This window comes from Bos javanicus, chromosome 19 (assembly GCF_032452875.1).
Source record: "Bos javanicus breed banteng chromosome 19, ARS-OSU_banteng_1.0, whole genome shotgun sequence".
NCBI lineage: Eukaryota > Metazoa > Chordata > Mammalia > Artiodactyla > Bovidae > Bos > Bos javanicus.
Genome location: NC_083886.1, coordinates 44,214,957 through 44,232,732, shown reverse-complemented (window position 1 = coordinate 44,232,732; position 17,776 = coordinate 44,214,957). Strand labels below are relative to the sequence as shown.

Genomic DNA, 17,776 nt, shown 5'->3' with positions numbered 1-17,776 from the left:
CTACTATTCCCAGCAAGCCCCGCGCCCCGAGAACGGCGAAGGGCAGAGCGGCAACATGGCGACACCCGGACCTGGAGACCCTGTGGATGCCCAAAGCGGAAAGGCCCCCCTGGCCCAGCGCATCGACCCGACTCGGGAGAAGCTGACTCCTGCACAACTACAATTCATGCGGCAGGCGCAGCTCGCCCAGTGGCAGAAGACGCTGCCACAACGGCGGACCCGGAACATCGTGACCGGCCTGGGCATTGGGGCCCTGGTATTAGCAATTTGTATCCATCTGGACGACAGACTAGGGAAGACCGCATATGGGGGCAGGGGAAGGGCAGCAAAGGCGTGTAGGAGGGCAGTGCGGGGATGGTAGAAAGAACCGGAACTATGAAAACCTTGGCTACTTCTAACGCCGAGCCAAGAATTTAAGTGTACCTTGTCATTTTAAAGGTGCTCTTTTAATATAATTTATTAATGATAACGAAATCGGGGTCAGGGCTCAGAGGAGCAGAGGGCAGAAGGTGATTTGGGAGGATGAGATAAACAAAAGTGGTGGAGCAAATCTGAGAAAAGGCAATGCACATATTCCACGTGGTTTCCTGAACCCACCTCCCCAGATGGTTACACCTTCTACTCGGTGTCCCAGGAGCGTTTCCTGGATGAGCTGGAAGATGAGGCCAAAGCTGCTCGAGCCCGAGCTCTGGAAAGGGCATCAGGACACTGATCCAGATGGGCATGGTGCATCTCTAACCTGCTGGAGTCCCTTCACATGATGGATGATGCTCCATGATCCTGTAGAAATTGAAGCCTGCGTTGCTGGCCTTCTTACTAACTTTGGACCATGATAGGGGTCCAAGTAGCCGCTTTGTGCATCTGGCCATTGTCAAGGGAACAACGCCCACCTAATGTTGATTCTGTGTGCCCACTGACCCCTTTTCCTAGTTGTTTCCGTGTTTGAAGTATCCACCTTGGCTTTTCCCAAGCTTTGACTTCATGGTTTAATCCTCTTAAACTCCCCTGGGGGCTGGTTTCGAGGGTGGAGGACAAGAGGTGGGCTATTATGGGGGTGGGTGTGGCAGCTCTGTGCAGTGTTGGAGCCTAAAGTGGGAAAGATGGGGTCAGGTTGAAAATAATAAACGAAGTCATTTCTCTCCAAGTCCAATGAGTGTGTTGGGGCTGACACTTCATGCTGAAGCACTTCACAGGCAGCAGCTGCAGCACTGATACTGCCCCAGGGAGCCGGAAATGTTTAACTAGAATTACTTTTTCCATGAGATCTTTCCACCTGATTTAAGGGAGAGATTGTGGTGGGTCACTGGGCTGTTTTGAGACTGAACCAGCTCTTGGGGGCAGGGAGCAGGCGGGGAGGAAGGTCACCCTTCTGTCCTCAACCCCACACTATGCTCAACTTTACTGCCTTTTCCGTTCTCCAGAGGTAAAGGAAGGATGGACAAGCAGCTTTTATTAATTTCCACTGGGGCCTGCTTCTGTAGGCCTAAGGTGGAGTCTGGGTGGAATCTTAGCTTGGTCAGGTGGATTATTGACCTTGAAGTTTCTTCATGAACTGCTGGCAGGAAGCCCAAAAGCTGGGTTCCACCCCTGCCTCCCATTGTGAGAGGGGAATTCCTTCTAAATCCTCCCCTGCCTAACCCTACTACAAAGCTTTTTTGACTGTGCTGGCTCTTCATTGCTACTCTAGTTGGGTTTTCTCTAGTTGCAGCAACCAGGCGCTACTCTTCCCTGTGGGCTTCTTATTGCAGTGGCTTCTCTCTGCACAGCACAAGCTCTAGGGCGTGCAGGCTCAGTGGTTGTGGTACATGGGCTTAGTTGCCCTGTGGCATGTGGAATCTTCTCTGACTAGGAATGGAACCCATGTCCCCTGCACTGAGAGGTGGATCCTTAACCACCAGACCACCAGGGAAGTTCCCCCACAGAGCTTTGCCCAGTTTTTAAGATCCATACAGATTCACCAGGTTCTAGGTTCCAGAATTTTTATTGGCTGCTACTAATTTTCCCTCCTCCTTTCCAACTGGGAGTGTGCCTTCTAGAATCATCTGGACTCAGGTGGGACTGTTTAGTGGTTCTCTCTCGGCTGGGGAGGTGGCAAGGATGAGGATTTACAGAACATACACCTTCTACACACAGCAAACAGTTCCCACATGTTTGGCTCTTCCTTCTAGGGGAGCGGCACTGTCCATGCCCGTCCAGCCTCCTACTCCCTCAGTGCTGAGGTCTTCCTCGCAGAGTTGTGTTGGTCAGCAGATTCTAAGGGCATAAGCTCCATGGTGGGCCCAGGTGTGGGTGAGACACATGGCTTCTGTTCATAATTCACTGGAGGAAAAAGAAGAAGTACTAAGGAACCTCCAGAGCTGGAGGAGGCTGAAGCTAAAGCCAGTTACCATTCCCTGGGCTCTCCCTCCCTTGAGCCCGCCCTCACCATCCTGCCAACATCCCCGGCGAATGTCACCCCCTTGCTTGCCCGCTGCTCCTGGGAGCCGGTGCTGCTGCCACTCAGGGAGTTCCTTCGCATGATGCCTGGGTGCAGGATGGGGAGGGAGAGCACTGAATGAGGGAAGGGGCCACAGGGAAAAGTGGGGGGCTAGTCCCCCCACAGCAAGGGGCAGATTCCCAGGGCCTGAAAGACAGATCACTAGGGAGGGGACTCTGGAACAATGGGAGCTGGTGACTTCTGTCTCACCCGGGCCCAGGGGCTCAGAACGCTGCAGGCTGTTGCGCCGTGAGGTGGGGAAGCTGCCCTTGGAGAGGCGGCGCTGGCGGCTGGACAGCATAGCAGCAGGGGCCACGATCCCTGGTGGGGGCTGCTTTCCAAGCCTGCTATACAAGTCCTCGATTTCCTGTTTCTGTAGTGTCTGTAGTGCCTCCACCTCTGACAAGTGCCTGAGGACACACCAGGGCCGTGAGAGGGCTGGCCCAACACTTAGCTCTGGCAAATCCACCTCCTGACCACCATTCTCCCCAGACTCACTTCTGCCGAAGATTCTGCAGCTCAGCCCAGAATTCCTCGTCCTCTCCACTGCTCTCGGACTCCTCACTGCTCAGACACAGGCTGCTATAGGAGTAGCTCATCCACACTGGGCTAGGATGGCTCAGGGGTGGAGGGCTGCCCCCTACTTGGGGTTCCTGCCCATCATCCCCTTCCTCTTCAGCTCCAGCCCCTAGGCCCTCGGCTGCACGGTCACTTTCAGCCAGAGCCTCCCTGGCCTCTGGCCTGGCTCCAGCACTGTCCTCTGTGTCCGAGCTCTCCGAGGTCAGCTGAGGGGTTGGAGGCTTCAGGGAGCCAGAGGGAGTTGGGGATGCCAGCTGCAGGGGAAGAGGCTCAGCTGGCTCCTTGGATGAAGTCACTTGGAAGCGCCCAACAAGCTGAGGCTTTCCCTCTGCAGCAAGACAAAGAAGGCATCATGAAAGAAGGAAGAGAAATCGGTGGTAGGAAATAAAGTCACTGAGAATGATGGGCAGGGGAGAGTCAGTGGTCAAAGGTCTCACCTTTCGAGATGGGCGCCAATCTGGCTTCACCCGGGAGTGGCTGACCAAGATTTGGAGAGGCCTATAAAGTGTGGGTCTGTGAGTAGAGAAATGATCCAGAATGAAGCCCACCCGCCCCTCCTCCCGCCGCCCCATCCCTCTTGGTTTCCTACTCACCTCACTCTCCACCTCAGCTGTCAGAGATGAAGGCCACTCCTGGCCACAAGGAGTACAGGGAGTGGGAGGGGGCAGGCTAGGGAGAGGGCCAGGAGGAGCTGGAGGAGACTGGGACAGGAGCCCAGGGGACGGGGACAGCAGGGACTGAGCCACGGTCATCACAGCCAGAGAGAAGGCACTAGCCAGAGAGAGGAGAGGGGCTGCGGTGGTGGAGGGGAGGGGACAAGCAGAGGGGCAGAGGGGAAAGGAGGGAGCAGGAGTGCCCTGGAAACAATCGGGGAGGAGAGAACTCTGTGGAAACTGAGCAGATGGGACTGGAAACTGGGGTGCCCTGGGGGAGAGTGGAAGTGGACAGCTTTGGGGGTGTGGAGAGAGATTTGAGGAGGCCTGAGGAGAAACTGGGGAGAATGAGGAGGGGTTGAGATGACATGGGGGAGAAGTGATGGGAAGGATGGGACTTGGGAAAACAGGAGTTCCAGGAGAAAAGGAGCTTCCAGGAGACAAGGGGGTTCCAGGAGAAGATGTGGAGGTGGAAAAAGCTGCCCAGCATCTCTGCTCCAGGGAGGTGCTGCTCTGGAGCTCTGCTGGGAAGGGAGGGAGGGGAGGTTGAGATTCCAGTCCTCCATTCCCATGGAGCAACCCCAGGGGTGGGATGAATAGGGACAGAATGCAGTACATACCCCTGGATGGGTCTGGGGGGGACCCCGGGAGAGCAGGCAGTGGTGCTGACTCCTCCTGAGAGAGAGAAATGTCACAGTGGGAAGAGCTGAGTCTTAGATGGAAAATTTGAGGCTGGGCTTCTTAAGCCAGGACTCATGAGCTTCTGTGAGTCCACAGATGAGTTTCAAGGGATTCAAAAGTGTTTTCAAGAAATATTTAGTGGTAAAGGGGCATGACACCTGCAACTTACTTAAATGGTTCCAAAACAAGAATGCATGGACACACACGTGGATGGGAGACAGGAAGTGAGAAGGCTAAAGCTCATGTGACAAGACACTACTAGCCAATCTAGACAGAGCACCTAGGGGTTCTTTGTACAACTATTGCAACTTCTCTGCAGGTCTGAAATTATGTCAAAATACTGAGTTAAAAGTATGCACTGAACACATTTTTCTGGAACAAGAGTCCATGGCTTTCATCAGACTCTTAAATGGGGGCAGAGCCATTGTTTTGGGATCCTAGAGATGACAACAAGTTAGATCCAAGGGGACTGGTGGAGGCAAAAAGTAATGAAGCCTGTAGCAGAGTCCCATCCCCCTGGAGGTGCCCACAGGGGTCTGACCTGGGGACTCAGAGGGTCTTCAGCAGCCTCCACAGGGCCAGTATCTCTCTTCAACAGGGTCTCCACTCGCTGGATAATCTCCCGAATCCGGTTCAGGAATCCAGCTCGCTCCGAGGGTAGAATGAACTCATTGTACACCTGGTGAGAATCAGTAGGAAGGGGAAGGGGAGCTCGGTTAATTCCACTTGTCCCTTTCTTTAAAAAACCAACCCTTCACCCCACTGCTTCTGCTCATCAATCTAAAACAAGTATTTAGTAAGCATCAGCTGTGTGCCATGCACTGTGTGGTTGTAAGGAGAAATACAGCTTAGAGGAAAGGAGCTAAACTTCATAGCATGCGTGTTTATACCAGATCTTTACATATCTTATCACATTTGACACCAACAACAGCTTGCTGTGGTCTCCATGTGGTCTCTTTAGAGTTATGCTAACCAATGCTTAACAAGGTGCAGTTCAGTCTTCCCAAGATCACGAGATTTGCACCCAGATCTTTCTAAAGCCAAAACCTGAGTTATATTTCCACTGATGCCTCACCTGTTTTTGGACACAACTCTGCTCATACAGCTTGTAAAATGTGCCACACAGATCCACATAAACACAGCTCCACAGAGTTAAGTAAAAATAAGGCAATATGTGATAAATGTAACATTCAGGTCCACAAACACTTACTGAGTGTTTTATGTGCCAGCATTCAGGTCTACAAACACTTAATTGAGTGTTTTATGCACCAGGCATAGGCTAGATTCTTTGAGGGAACAAGGAAGCAGAAAACACTGTCCTGGTCTCAGAGAAGCCCAAAATCTTAGTGGAAGAGACACACACATATATAACTCAACAGACTTCAAGTCAGCCCAAGGCAGGTAAGGCATTTATGATTGAGGTACAGATAAAAGTGCTATTCCCGGAGGGGGAAGGGAGAGCCGCTGTTTAATGGGTAGAGATTCAGATTGGCAAGATAAAACAGTTCCAGAGACCTATTGCCCAACAATATGAATATACTTTACACTACTGACCTGTGCACTTCAGGACGGTTAAAATGACACACTTTATGTTATATGTTTTTTACCATGATTTTTAAAAATGCCATTTCAGGACTTCCCTGGTAGTCCAGTGGTTAAGACTCTGCGCTCCCAAAGCAGGGGGCCTGGTTCAATCCCTGGTAGGGGAAGATCCCACCTGCCACATGGCTTGGCCAACAATAAATAAATAAGTAGAAATAAATAAAATAAAACACCATTCCAAGAAGAAAGCAGTTCATAACACTTCAGGGGACAGCGGGCAGCTGAGATGGCTCCAGAGCTGAGTCTTGAAGGATGACTAAGAAAAGCAACCCTTTATTGAGTATCTACCACGTGTGGACATTTCCCATACTTTTATCATTTCACTTCTCATACATGCTATATCATTTCTCATATATTACATAAGAAAAGTGAGAAGTGTTAGTCACTCAGTTGCATCCCAACTCTTTGCTATCCAATGGACTGTAGCCCTCCAGGCTCCTCTGTCCATGGAATTCTCCAGGTAAGAATACTGGAGTGTGTTGCCATTTGCTTCTCCAGGGGATCTTCCTGACCCAGGGATCAAAGGCGGGTCTCCCGCACTGTAGGCAGATTCTTTACTATCTGAGCCACCAGGGAAGCCCATCAGAACATCTTTGCAAAATAAGTAATATCCCCTCCATTTTACTGATGAAGTTCAGAGAGATTAAGAAACTTGCCCAAGTTTGCCAAATTAGTAGCTAACAGAGCTGAAGTTGGAACTCAGGTCTTATGTGAACCTCCATCCTTTCCTCTGTTCTGCACTGTTCTGAGGCAGCAAAGGGCACATTCACAAAATAGCGAAGACTGAAGTACAGCTGAAGAGTGCTGTGAATTTTAAAGGTCATACTCCAGAATTTGAACCTTACTCTGTAACCACAGGTAGCCACTACCAATTTGGGGGCAAAAGAGCAAATTTAAAGTCTTGAGAGAATTCTGCTGCAGAGAAAGAGAGGGTGGGCTAGTAAGGAAAGAAAAGAAGGCAATGGACCCTGGGTTCAGGGACAGGGTCCCTCTGGTTGTGTGGGATCTGAATTGGGCTTGAAAGCCCATAGAGAAAGCTCCCAGGGAGAAAGACTGCTGAAAAGATGGAAGCAGAAGCTGAAAAGGCAAGTAGGCCTCTTCAGAGGACCATTCAGAAACCAGTGTGGCTGGATGAAAGATTCTTGAAGGTCTGAGTGGCTTGACAGAAGTGGATAAGCCTGCATGCCAGGTGCTGTTTTGTCTTTGTCCCTGACACAAGCTGAATAACATGATGGAGAGGAAGATTTAGAGGGAGTTCCTGAAGTCTGACGTTTCCTCCATTCCCTTCCCTCCCGCATCCCAGAGGCTGGCAGCCACTGCCCCCATTCCACTGAAACTGGTCTCCCACAAAGACCTCCTCCTGACAAAAGCCAGTGTGGTCTTGCCTCAGGCCTCACCCTATGCCTCCTCGAAGCAATCTCCTTCCTCAGTTTTTACTAAAATATTCCAGAGTTCCTTCTGTCTCAGGTTCCAATTCTGTCCTTTGATAACCTATCCCTGCTCCCCGTTCCGGAACTGGGGGTATCTACTAAGATACTCCTCTATACCTCTGGCTTTGCAGGCCCATCTTCTCTCATGCTCAGCTCTGTGCTGAGACTCCCAGATCCACTCCTGCCAGTCCTGCCTGACCCATATTCTGCTTACTTATGGAGGATCTTATCTTGCCTGCCCCTCTGTCATTCAAGCTCATCATGATACCCCCTCCAAAAAACGAAGCCATACTCTCATTTTAAAACTTATCTCCTTTGATGGCCTATTCCTATGAGTTCCTCCAAGCTACAGGTCACCCTTGATAGCCCTTGCCCTAACTCCCTCTCATGTCAATTCATCAAGTATTTACTGACCATGTTCTATGTACACTGTACTATGGCAATCAATTACTGGATGACACAGTAGGTTATTTTTCCCAAAATAACCCCCAGATTCACCCCTCTTCTTCCTCCCCCTCCATAATCCATTCTCTCCTTGGACCATATCTGGCTTCTTGTGTCCATCTCCCAACTGGATACTCTACCCACAGCCCTCTCCCACATCCCACAACAGAGCAGTCTTAAAACCTATTCTCACGGCATTACACATTTAACTCTTAAGACTCCATTACACATTACACGCTCACATTACATGCTTAAGCCCACATTACATGCCCAACCTCACTTCTACAAAACTTTTTTTAAATTGAAGTATAGTTGACTTACAATGTTGTGTTAAGTTCTGCTGTACAGCAAAGTGATTATATACATATAATATATATGTATATATACACATTCTTTCTTAATATTCTTTTCCATTATGATTTACTACCTAGGATACTGAATATAGTTCTCTGCTTTACAGCAGGATCTTATTGCTTCCAAGAGGAACCCTTAATTCCAGTGACAAAGGTCTCCTCAAGAAGCCCTCCCAGCCCTATACTTCAAGTCACTCCCTGTTCCCATGCCTCTCCTTTGCCATACCACCACTAGACACGCCCTTTCTACTCTTCACTGCCATTCCGACTCATCTGTCAAGACCTTGCGTGAGTCCTTCCTCTTGCGCTGCTGACCCTTCCCTTACAGCCCATCCTCTCCTTACAGCCACAGCATCACGTGTCTAGTGTGCATACACTTCACTGCAGCACTTGTGGATATCCTGTGTTAGTCTCAAGTTGCTCCAGCTGAGGATCCAAACCTCCCTGGATAAACAGAAATCTCCTCCCAAACAAAGGCAGATACGTCTTCAGTGTCACTGCACTGAGGGCCCGCCAGCTTGAAACCCTTGTCCTTGGATTGTGGGGGGCGGGGGGCGGGGCAGTTCAGCACCCGGGGACATCAGGAGGGAGACTCTTGTCTCAGACCATTAGAATGTGCTCTCATCTCTCCCTCACCATGGCAGCTGCGATCTCTTCTGGGCTGTCCCCATCCAGATCAAATCGGAAGGTCACCATCTTGCTGTTGTGCGTCTGCAGCTGGCATTCAACCACTCTGTCATTCTGGTCTGAGACCTTCAGAGTCAAAGTCAGCAGAAGGGAGGAGGTCAAGCTCTGTCTTCATCAAGTGTCCCCACCCTTCTCCACCCAAGTCACAGTGGCCAGATTGGAACCGGAGAGAAGCAGATTCTGCCCCCAAAGTCTCGTATTGAAAACATGACTGGTGGCCTCTTGGCTACCAGTAACACAGTGCTTCTCGCCTTTTCTGGCTGACCGCACTCCCATCACTGACAGTTCCATCCAGGCCCTGTAGGTTATTCCCAAACTCCAGTGCCCCTTCCTTACACTTGTGACCCGAAGCCGGGATCGAGGTCTACGCCGGAGGTTTTTCCCTGGGGGTCTCCTCATCCGTTCCATCCCTTCTCCCACATCACTAAGGCCTGATGCTGCATCTGAGGCATAACTGGAAAAGGGAAAAGACACTGAACCCCAGAGCTCCATATAGCTCACCTTGAAGCCCCCACTCAGACCAGAACTTACCTCTCTCCAGGGGAAAAGTCATTGCCGGGGCCAGAACGTGGAATGGATAGAGCAAAAGCCTGAAACAGGATATAGGTTCATGAGGTCAGGGGAGGATAACTTGTTGGGTTCCAAGAAGACGATATCAAGGGTGCTGGGGTACTAGGCAGAGGGAATAAAGATGAGGACAAGAGTGGTGGATTTCCAAGGACATGGGGCCAGGTCATAGTGTTGGGTTTTACAGGGTGAGAGCTAGGTCATAGGCTTGGAATAGCTGGGAGCCCCCCCATGTGACCCCCTCTCACCGCGGGCAGGCGGAGATGGGACTCAGCGGGGCTGGATGGCACCCCACTAGGGGGCTGAAGGGCAGGGTCTGAGGCATCCAGGAAGCCGGAAGAGCTGAGGTAGCCATCAGTCTCGCAATCCGCTGGTGGGGGAGGGAGGGGATCAAAAAAGGGGAAATAAAGGGGGGTGATGGCTGAGCAGGGGACTGCCTGAGCAAGGAGGGGGCCTGGGGCTGTGGGAGAGTTCTTTCCCAGAAGGAGCCCTGGCTAGATGTGGAAGGCTGGGTAAGTGACAGTGCTGTTGGGTTAAACGTCTGGGTAGGGGGGCAGAGGTCAAGGGTTCTGGGATGTTAAAGGTGACTTACAGGTGGTAGATGAATAGCTGGCATGGCGGAAGAGGAAGGGCTGGTGCTGGTCTGCCTCTGGCTCCTCGGGCTCAGGAGGGAAGGCACTGGAGGGACCAGGAGTCATGGGGACAGCTGCTGGTGGGGGTCTCGGCGCTGGGGGGAGGGCCTCCAACTCCCTAGCTTTACGCAGCTTCTCACGCTTTCGCTGGATGGCAGCAACCCGTTCACGCACTGCACGAGCCACTGGCTGGTAATCAGCTTCACACACTAAGCCCAGGGCCACCTGGAGTTGGAAGGGTGAGGAACACAGTTTGAGGTGAGATTCACCGTCTCCCAACAAAGCCCCATCAGGACACCTTCTTGAGGCCTCTAGGATATACAAGAAAAGGAACATATATTGATTACCCACTGTGTCCACAACTGGCATTTTTTAAAAAGTCATTTATTTACTTGACTGCGCTGGATCTTTGTTGTGGCAAGTAAGATCTTCAGTTGCAGCACGTGGAATCTAGTTCCCTGACCAGGGATCAAACCTGGACTCCCTGCATTAGTAGCATGGAGTCCTAGCCACTGGATCACCAGAGAAATCCAACTGGCAACTCTTTACCATATCATCATTAAATCCTTCCAGCAACCTTCTGAGATAGGTCTTATCAACTCTATTTTAGAAATAAGTAAAGTAAGTGACCAGTTCAAGGTTATACTCTAAGTCAGTTGTTCTGGGGGGATGGTGGAGAAAAATATCTGTAGATATTTTTAGTTGTCACAACTTGGGGGGTGATCCCACCGGGATCTACTAAGTTGATGCCAGGGATTCTTCTCAACAACCTACAACAGTATAGCACAGTCTCCCGAACAATGATGTCACTAGTGTCAAAGTCAAGAACCTCTGTATGTAATGGATCAGGTCCCAATCTCAGGTCAGATTTGAGCTCGGTTACAGAGACTGACTCCTATGTCTTATTTCAAACACATTCTTAGGTTCTTGACCCAGATCCACCAACAGATGATTCCCACCCTTTCAACTGCATTTTTCCATCAAGAATATCATACTCTTTCCCTTCCCACCTCAGACCTTCCTAAACCATCCCCACATTTTCTGCCTCTCATATATGCCTCTCCTGGTCCACCAGCTTCTATGCATTATCCTTATTCATTTCAATAACAAGCTTCGCTGGACAGGTAAAGGAGGTGGGGCAGGATGAGCTGACTCAAAATCTGAACAACCTGAGTCAGTTGTGCCACTTGCTTGCGACCTGGTACAAGATATTCAGCTTCTTTGAGCTTTCATTTCCTCAGCAGTAAATCAGATAAAATCACTCTATGCAGGGTTGGTAACAACCATCAGATGCACGTGAGAGGGCTCTAAGATGTGGGTGGTTAACTGAGTTCCCATCACTTGCTAAGCACTGTCAGGGGCAGAAGGGTCAATACACATAGTCTCTGCCCTCAAGACCTTGTAGTCTTGTGGAGGAGAAAGATGGGAATGTATCCTGGTATAAAACAAGACTGATGGGGACCCGTCCAGTAATGGAGGGCCTGCTGAAATGGAAAGACGCATTTAACTTTAACTCTAGAGCCGACAGGCTTTCTCAAATGCACGGTTCCAAGCATGAAGCAAGATCAAGAAAAAGATGGGGTGGGGGAAACAAGAAAGGGAAAAATAGATAACACGGAGAGAAGGACAATTAGGGAAAACCGGATCAGCAGGAAGTTAAAACAGGGAGGTTGAGGGACCCAGGGCTGGAAAAGGAAATCTTCGACTTGCGGAGAACACTAAGTGTGCCCGCAGGTGCGTTAAGGCGAGGGCAGCAGGGAGACACTCGTAGGAGACTCGGAGAGGGCTTCGTTGAGCCCACCACCCAGACAACCCACCACCCAGACAACCCACCGCCCAGACAACCCACCGCCCAGACATCGCACCCGCAAGGCACTGGCCCCTCCGGTTGAGGTCCACACGCCCCTCATACGTTACGCAGCAGGTATGCTGTCCTCCGCTCACCATCTCCTGAGCCACCTCCTCTGCCGCGTCCCGGCCCAACTGGAACAAGAACTCGATGGCCTGGTTGTCCCGTGGGCGCCCCCCTCGCCGCGCGTCCTCCATGCGCAGCCAGAGCTTGAGGTCCGGCTTCTCTCCGTCGTCCTCCTCCGCCAACTCCACGTGCACGCCGCGCTCCTCGCGGAAGAAGGCGTGAGCCAGAAGGTCGTGGATGGTGAACCTAAGGGCGGTGCCAGCTTGAGCAGAGCCCCACCGCCGCCGCCGCCCGCCGCCCGCCCTCCCCATCACCCCACCCCCCTCCGCCCTGCCCCCTCCACCCACCTCTCATTCTTATCCGTGCGGATGCAGCCTTCAATGATCTCCTTTACCTCGGGCATCTTCACCTTGTAGAAGCTGTTGGGTTTCGTGCCCTGGGGAATGTGGTTGCATGAGGCCTCCCGCTCTCTGTGCCCCAGCTCTCTGCTGACTTCCCCCTCCCACCCCGCCCCAGCCCGAGGCGGCAGCTCTTGCAGTTGCCAAAGCACCAGCTACGCGTTTAGAAGTTGTGATTTCAAATCCCAGTCCCCCCGCCCCGACCCCCCCCCCCCCCACACACACACACACACACACACACACACACACGTATGACAGTGCGACCTTGAACCAGGCTCTCGCTGAGCCGGTGTCCTCATTTGTAAAATGCAGGGCAGAACATTTGCCCTGCTCACCCCGCGGGGCAGCGGATACGATCGGATGAGAGATTGGATTTGAATCATCTGTAATCTCTAGGGAGCGCTACACACATCGTTATTCTAAAAAGCCTGTATTGGAGAGGCCGTGAGTGCATCCAGTAACCTTCAGTGTTCACCGGGGCGTCTTTGTGTCTACCCCGTTTTCATTAAGGGAAAGGGCATTGACCGCGGGGTGGCCGGGGCAGCCAAATGGAAGGGGGACTTGTGATTCCCTCTCCTCCCTCTCACCGAGGTGACCTTGCGGTAGATTTGAGCGGCATTCTGGCACTCTGAGTAGGGGTACTCCGAGGTCGCCATCTCCAGCATGCACATGCCAAACGCGTACACGTCCACGGCCTCATCGTACTTTTCCTCGTACATCTCTGGGGCCATGAACTCCGGGGTCCCTGCAGGATCCACAGCAGACGTTAGTGCCTCCTTTCTGGCTTCGTCCCTCTCCTTGAAAGTACAAGTGGGGGTGGGGGCAACCCCGCGAATTCTGGAGTGCAAGAGACTCACCCCTTCTCGTCGTGTGTGTGTGTGTGTTGGGGGGGGGGGGTTGTGGGGAAGAGGACACGCTACAAGTCTCATCTTCCCCGTGGTTTTCTAACTCCGTGGAGGGGTTCTAACTCTAATTACCCTTCTAAATCTACTAGGGGCAGGGGGTCCCCAGGCTCTCTCCCGACAGGGGAAGGGGAGGGAGGGTAGGAGTGGCAAGGATCCTCCTGGAGCGACGCACCGATGACGCTCTTGGCGAAGGAGGCGCGCTTGAGCGTGGCCAGGCCCAGGTCCCCGATCTTAACGGAGCCCGAAGGGCCGGTGATAAAGACGTTGTCACACTTGAGGTCTCGGTGCAGGATAGGGGGTACTCGGGAGTGTAGGAAATGGAGCCCCCGCAGGATTTGGCGGCTCCAGCGCTGAAGGACTCGTGGTTTCATCTCACGGAACCGCCTCAGGTATCTAGGGGAGGACGCACAGCTAGGGTCAGAACAAGGAACACAGAGGATGGGGAGGGAGCCCACCACTGGGAGGTTCTCCTCCCCGTAGCCCCACCCACTCCCGCCCACGCATCTGCCGCTAGCTTCTCCTAGCACAGATCCGCGCCCAGTCTCAGACAGAAAGGCAGTCAGGGGGTGTGGCAGGTAGACAGAAGGTTACAAAACGGGTAAATTCAAGATATGGCCGCCGCCAAGGTGCTGTGGAAGCGCGGAAGGGATGACTAGCTTCCCCGGACGTGGGGGAGGGCTTCCTAGAGGAAATAACTTTTCTGTGGTGTCTTGAAGGATGAGTAGGAGTTCAAGGGTGAAAATGGGAAGAGATGAAGACCTTGCAGGCAGAAGGAAGGCGTGCTTAAAGGCACGGAGACAACAAGTGACGGCACAGGGTGGGAGGAGGTGCTGGGAATTTGCTTTGTCCGGAATGTAGGCTGGATCCTATAAGGACTTTGTGAGCAGTCGCTAGAAAGAATGGACTTTATCCGGAGGGCGGTGGGATAGTTCAAAGGGGTTTTAAGGAGAGAAGTGATAAGACCAGATTCCAGGAAGATAGGATAGCTTGGAGAGGAGAGGGGTAGCATGGTGGAGGACTCTTTAGGGGGCACTGCAGGCCTCCAGACACTCAAGAGGCGAGGATAAGAGAGTGAGCCCGGTTTGGGACCTGCGTGTACAGTCTGAGGAGGCCAGGCTCCTCCAGAAGCAGTGGCGACCTCCCACCACCAGTCCTCCCAACTACCACCAGCAGGCGCGGAGCTCACGTCTTGAGCGTGCCCGAGGTCATGAGTTCGGTGACCAGCACGATGCAAACCTGGCCCCTCAGCACCGACTTCCAGGAGTCGTAGAAGCGGACAATGTTGGGGTGCTGCAGCCCCTTGAGCATCTCCACCTCCTCCGAGAATCGCTGCCGCTCGGCTCGAGACAGTTTCCGAGTCTGTGGGGTAGGGGACGGGGATCACGGTCACCTCAGGCCCAGGACCCCCACGAAGAGGGGGATGGGGACACATGCGGCGGGGCTTGGAGGAGCGGTGAGGGTAGGAGCCAACAGATGGGACTGTGTGGGTGGGATCATTCGCCAACAGGATTGTAGACCCGGAGTTCCCGGTTTGCGCCCCCTGGGCCGCTCCAAGGACACGCCCACTATGGGCTTGGGGCCGCCCCCTGGACCCCCTCCTGGACACAAGAGCTTTTATGCAGCCCGGTCCAGGAGCTCTGAACTCAATAGCGCCTTTGTAGCCGCCCAGGCCGGCCGTGGGGCGGGAAGGGACGCCCGGGGGCTGGCAGCGGGCAGGCAGCAAGCAGGCAGGCGGGCAGAGAATTGGGGCCGGCAAGGGGATTGGCCTCAGAAACTGGTAACTGCTAGATCCAGGGAGAAGGACTGCAGAGGGAGGTACAGACAAAGAGAAGGGATCCAGGACCAGGTGCCAGGAGACCGCCCCCTGCTCCATAGCTGTCTCGCTTTCCCCCATCTCCTTCCTCCACCCCCTCTAACCCCTAGTTTGGACGCTTCTCCTGGCCTGGCCTAAAGCCTGGGGTGTGGCACTGGCAGGCACAAGGGGCAAGCTCAGTGCCAGGGCTGGAGGGGAGGACCCTTCCTCCAGGCTCTGTCCCCTCAGTCTGAATCCAAAGCTACTAGCTCAGACTTAACTGGGTTTCCCCTCTATGGGAGGAAGGTCCTTCAAGCCAGCATACCCCTAAAGCCCATGGGGCTCAGTGCTTTTGGTCTGGGGAGAGGATAGCTCAGGTAGGCAGTGGGATGAGGAGCAGGACTGGACTCAGGCCAGGGCTGGAGCTCCTGTCTCCCCCTCCCCCAGCCATGGCGAAGTCCAGAAGTTTGTTCCAGAAGGGATGTGGGAAGGCCCTGTCCTGCTACAATAGCCCTGTATCTTCTGGAAGTGGAGAGGACCCTGTCCCAGCTCCTGGCCTCCATCATTCCAGCCTTCTAATCTGCAAAGATCCAAGGCAAGGAAAAAGGAGGATCAGGGTCACACTGAGGGTCTCAGGACTTAAGGGGAAGGGAGAGGAGGAGACAGTGGGTAACCACTGCAGGAAACTGGTGAGCCACCCCTCAGGTCTGAGCTGGCTCCCTACCCAATTTCCCATCTTATTTTCTTTCCAGCTCTCAGGGTTGAGATGGAGCCGGAAAAGTAAGAATGTCTTAAATCCACAGGGGAGCTACCAAACAACACCTGCCTCAGCTTATCCTTCTGCAGCCTGGAATCAGCCAGGTCCATGGATCATCAGAGCAAGTGGGACAAGTGTCCGGACATTTGACTGGAAAAATACATCCCCCTTGCTGCTGTTCCCTGGGTCTCCCATCCCAAGACCTCCAAAGGTCCCATCCCGTGGCGTCACCGAGGGAGCGCCCAGCCGCACCTGCAGCTCACACCAGGCCACCTCCACCGTGGTGTCGGTGTCCAGCCCTCGATACACCGTCTTGAACGAGCCACGTCCAATCTCGATGTCAAACTTGAGGTATCGGCCGTCCGGGGACGTTGCCACAGCCTGGGTCTCCGTGTCCTCTTTTTCCTCTTGCTCCCGCCGCCGCTCCCGGGCCGCCGCCGCCTCGGTGATCCTCGGCTGTTCCCGGGACCCCGACCCTCCTGTGGAGCCGGCGGGCTCCAAACGCTCGGAGTCTGCAGGCTTCACAGGGGCGCCCGTGGTCCACATGCCCTCAAGGGGCTCCTCAGAGCTGGGCGGTGGGCTCATCGCGGGGCCGGAACCAGCGGAGTCCGGCGGATCAGGGGGCTCCGGAACGGGTGAGGCTGGCTGGGACCAAGAGCTCAGTAGCCCCAAGTCGACTGAGCTGCGGCGGCTGAGACGGGAAGAGCGCGGCCGGGGCTCAGCCTTCCCGGAGAAGCGGCGCACCCGGCGGGAAGGGGGCCCGAGGCGGGGCGGCCCCGCCGCGGCAAGGGTCGGCGGGGGCCGCAGGGGCAGGTCAGCCTCCGCCTGGGACATGGGGACTTCGGTCTCTGGGGCCGGGGGTGCCAGCATGAGGAAGGACCGGGCACTGCAGGCGGTAAGCCGGGAGGCCTGACAGGACGACTGGCTGGGTGCGCAGTGCTCCGGCTGAGCTACTGGGGCCCCAGGCCCGGCTCTCCTGCCCCGCAGCTCCGCCCCCACCCCGCCTCCGCCCCGCCCTTACCCCCCAGAGCCGCCCCCTCGGAGCTGCCCATGCAGTGGAACCCCTGGCGCAGCCCCTCACCTCGGCCACTGCCCCGCCCCCGGCCGCTGGCCCTCCTCCTCCTGGCCTCCCGGAGCACCCGCCCTCAGTCTCTTTCCGTAGCCGGAGCCCGGTGAGAGACTGTGTCCTCGCACACTAAGAGTGCGCAGACCTGTTTGGGGGAGCACCTTACTAGGACAGGGAGATGAAACGTGACCGCGGCTCCCCGACCCTAGTAAAGGGGGGTGGTGAGGAGGAGGCTACCATCAGTCTGCACGCCCCAGATAAGGTAGCGCCACCCCCTCCTAATCGTCCAGAATGGCCTCGGGCCGACAATACAGAGGTCTGTGGAAAGATCTGGTTTTCTCCGAAGTCGCAGTCCCTCGGGGCTGCGCAGGGATGGGTGTGTGCACCACAGAGCCAGCCCCTCCCCCAAACCAAGGACCGGGTCACCCATCCTCTCCACTCCCCACCTTAACCGCAGCCTGGCCCTGGCCAAAGTGGCTGTTTTTGCTCTGTGGGCTCTCCTTCCTCCCCCCTCTGTTTGCCAAAGTTTCCAATAAACCAAAGTCCATATCCGGTTTACTCCCCCTCAGCTCCCCTTGGCCTCAACTACCAGAGCCAGACCAGATGGATGGAGGGAGGGGCTTCAGCGTCGTGCAGGACTTCCATGGGGAGGTGGTGAGGGAGGGGAGCCATTAAGTTATTCCACTGCAGACACAGAAAGCTGAGGTCCCCAGTCTGTGTTCCGTTAGCACTCCCTCACACAGCCCACCCAGCAGATGTAAAACTGCAGGCTCAGAGTCCCCCAGTGCGGGATGACCTCTCCCCTAAGGTAGGTGGGGATTCACTCAGCCTGGTTACCA

General features: G+C 54.2%; 2 protein-coding genes across 6 annotated transcripts; one reads left to right on the top strand and one right to left on the bottom strand.

The window, feature by feature from the left end:
• The first annotated feature begins 9 nt into the window (after window positions 1-9).
• Window positions 10-1,150, top strand: LOC133232489 (cytochrome c oxidase assembly factor 3 homolog, mitochondrial). The gene is made up of 2 exons (XM_061391919.1): window positions 10-269; window positions 606-1,150. Exons 1-2 carry the CDS (start codon window positions 56-58, stop codon window positions 710-712), a joined length of 321 nt encoding a protein of 106 aa, XP_061247903.1. The 5' UTR covers window positions 10-55; the 3' UTR covers window positions 713-1,150.
• An 812-nt stretch (window positions 1,151-1,962) lies between these two features.
• WNK4 (WNK lysine deficient protein kinase 4) lies at window positions 1,963-17,744 on the bottom strand. 5 transcript variants are annotated; one of them, XM_061391898.1, is made up of 19 exons: window positions 16,124-17,744; window positions 14,509-14,681; window positions 13,495-13,715; window positions 13,005-13,162; window positions 12,367-12,455; window positions 12,049-12,265; window positions 10,065-10,329; window positions 9,721-9,842; window positions 9,437-9,495; window positions 9,242-9,359; window positions 8,855-8,971; window positions 4,931-5,068; window positions 4,329-4,383; window positions 3,649-4,229; window positions 3,493-3,553; window positions 2,975-3,383; window positions 2,687-2,886; window positions 2,426-2,523; window positions 1,963-2,319 (listed from the first exon to the last, which is right to left on the bottom strand). In XM_061391898.1, exons 1-19 carry the CDS (start codon window positions 16,739-16,741, stop codon window positions 2,317-2,319), a joined length of 3,702 nt encoding a protein of 1,233 aa, XP_061247882.1. In that variant the 5' UTR covers window positions 16,742-17,744; the 3' UTR covers window positions 1,963-2,316. The 5 variants fall into 5 exon arrangements, with proteins under 5 accessions (XP_061247882.1, XP_061247879.1, XP_061247880.1 ...); XM_061391897.1 differs by having other exon boundaries at window positions 2,231-2,319; window positions 3,649-4,232; XM_061391899.1 differs by having other exon boundaries at window positions 2,233-2,319; window positions 2,468-2,523; window positions 3,649-4,232.
• Window positions 17,745-17,776: the final 32 nt, after the last annotated feature.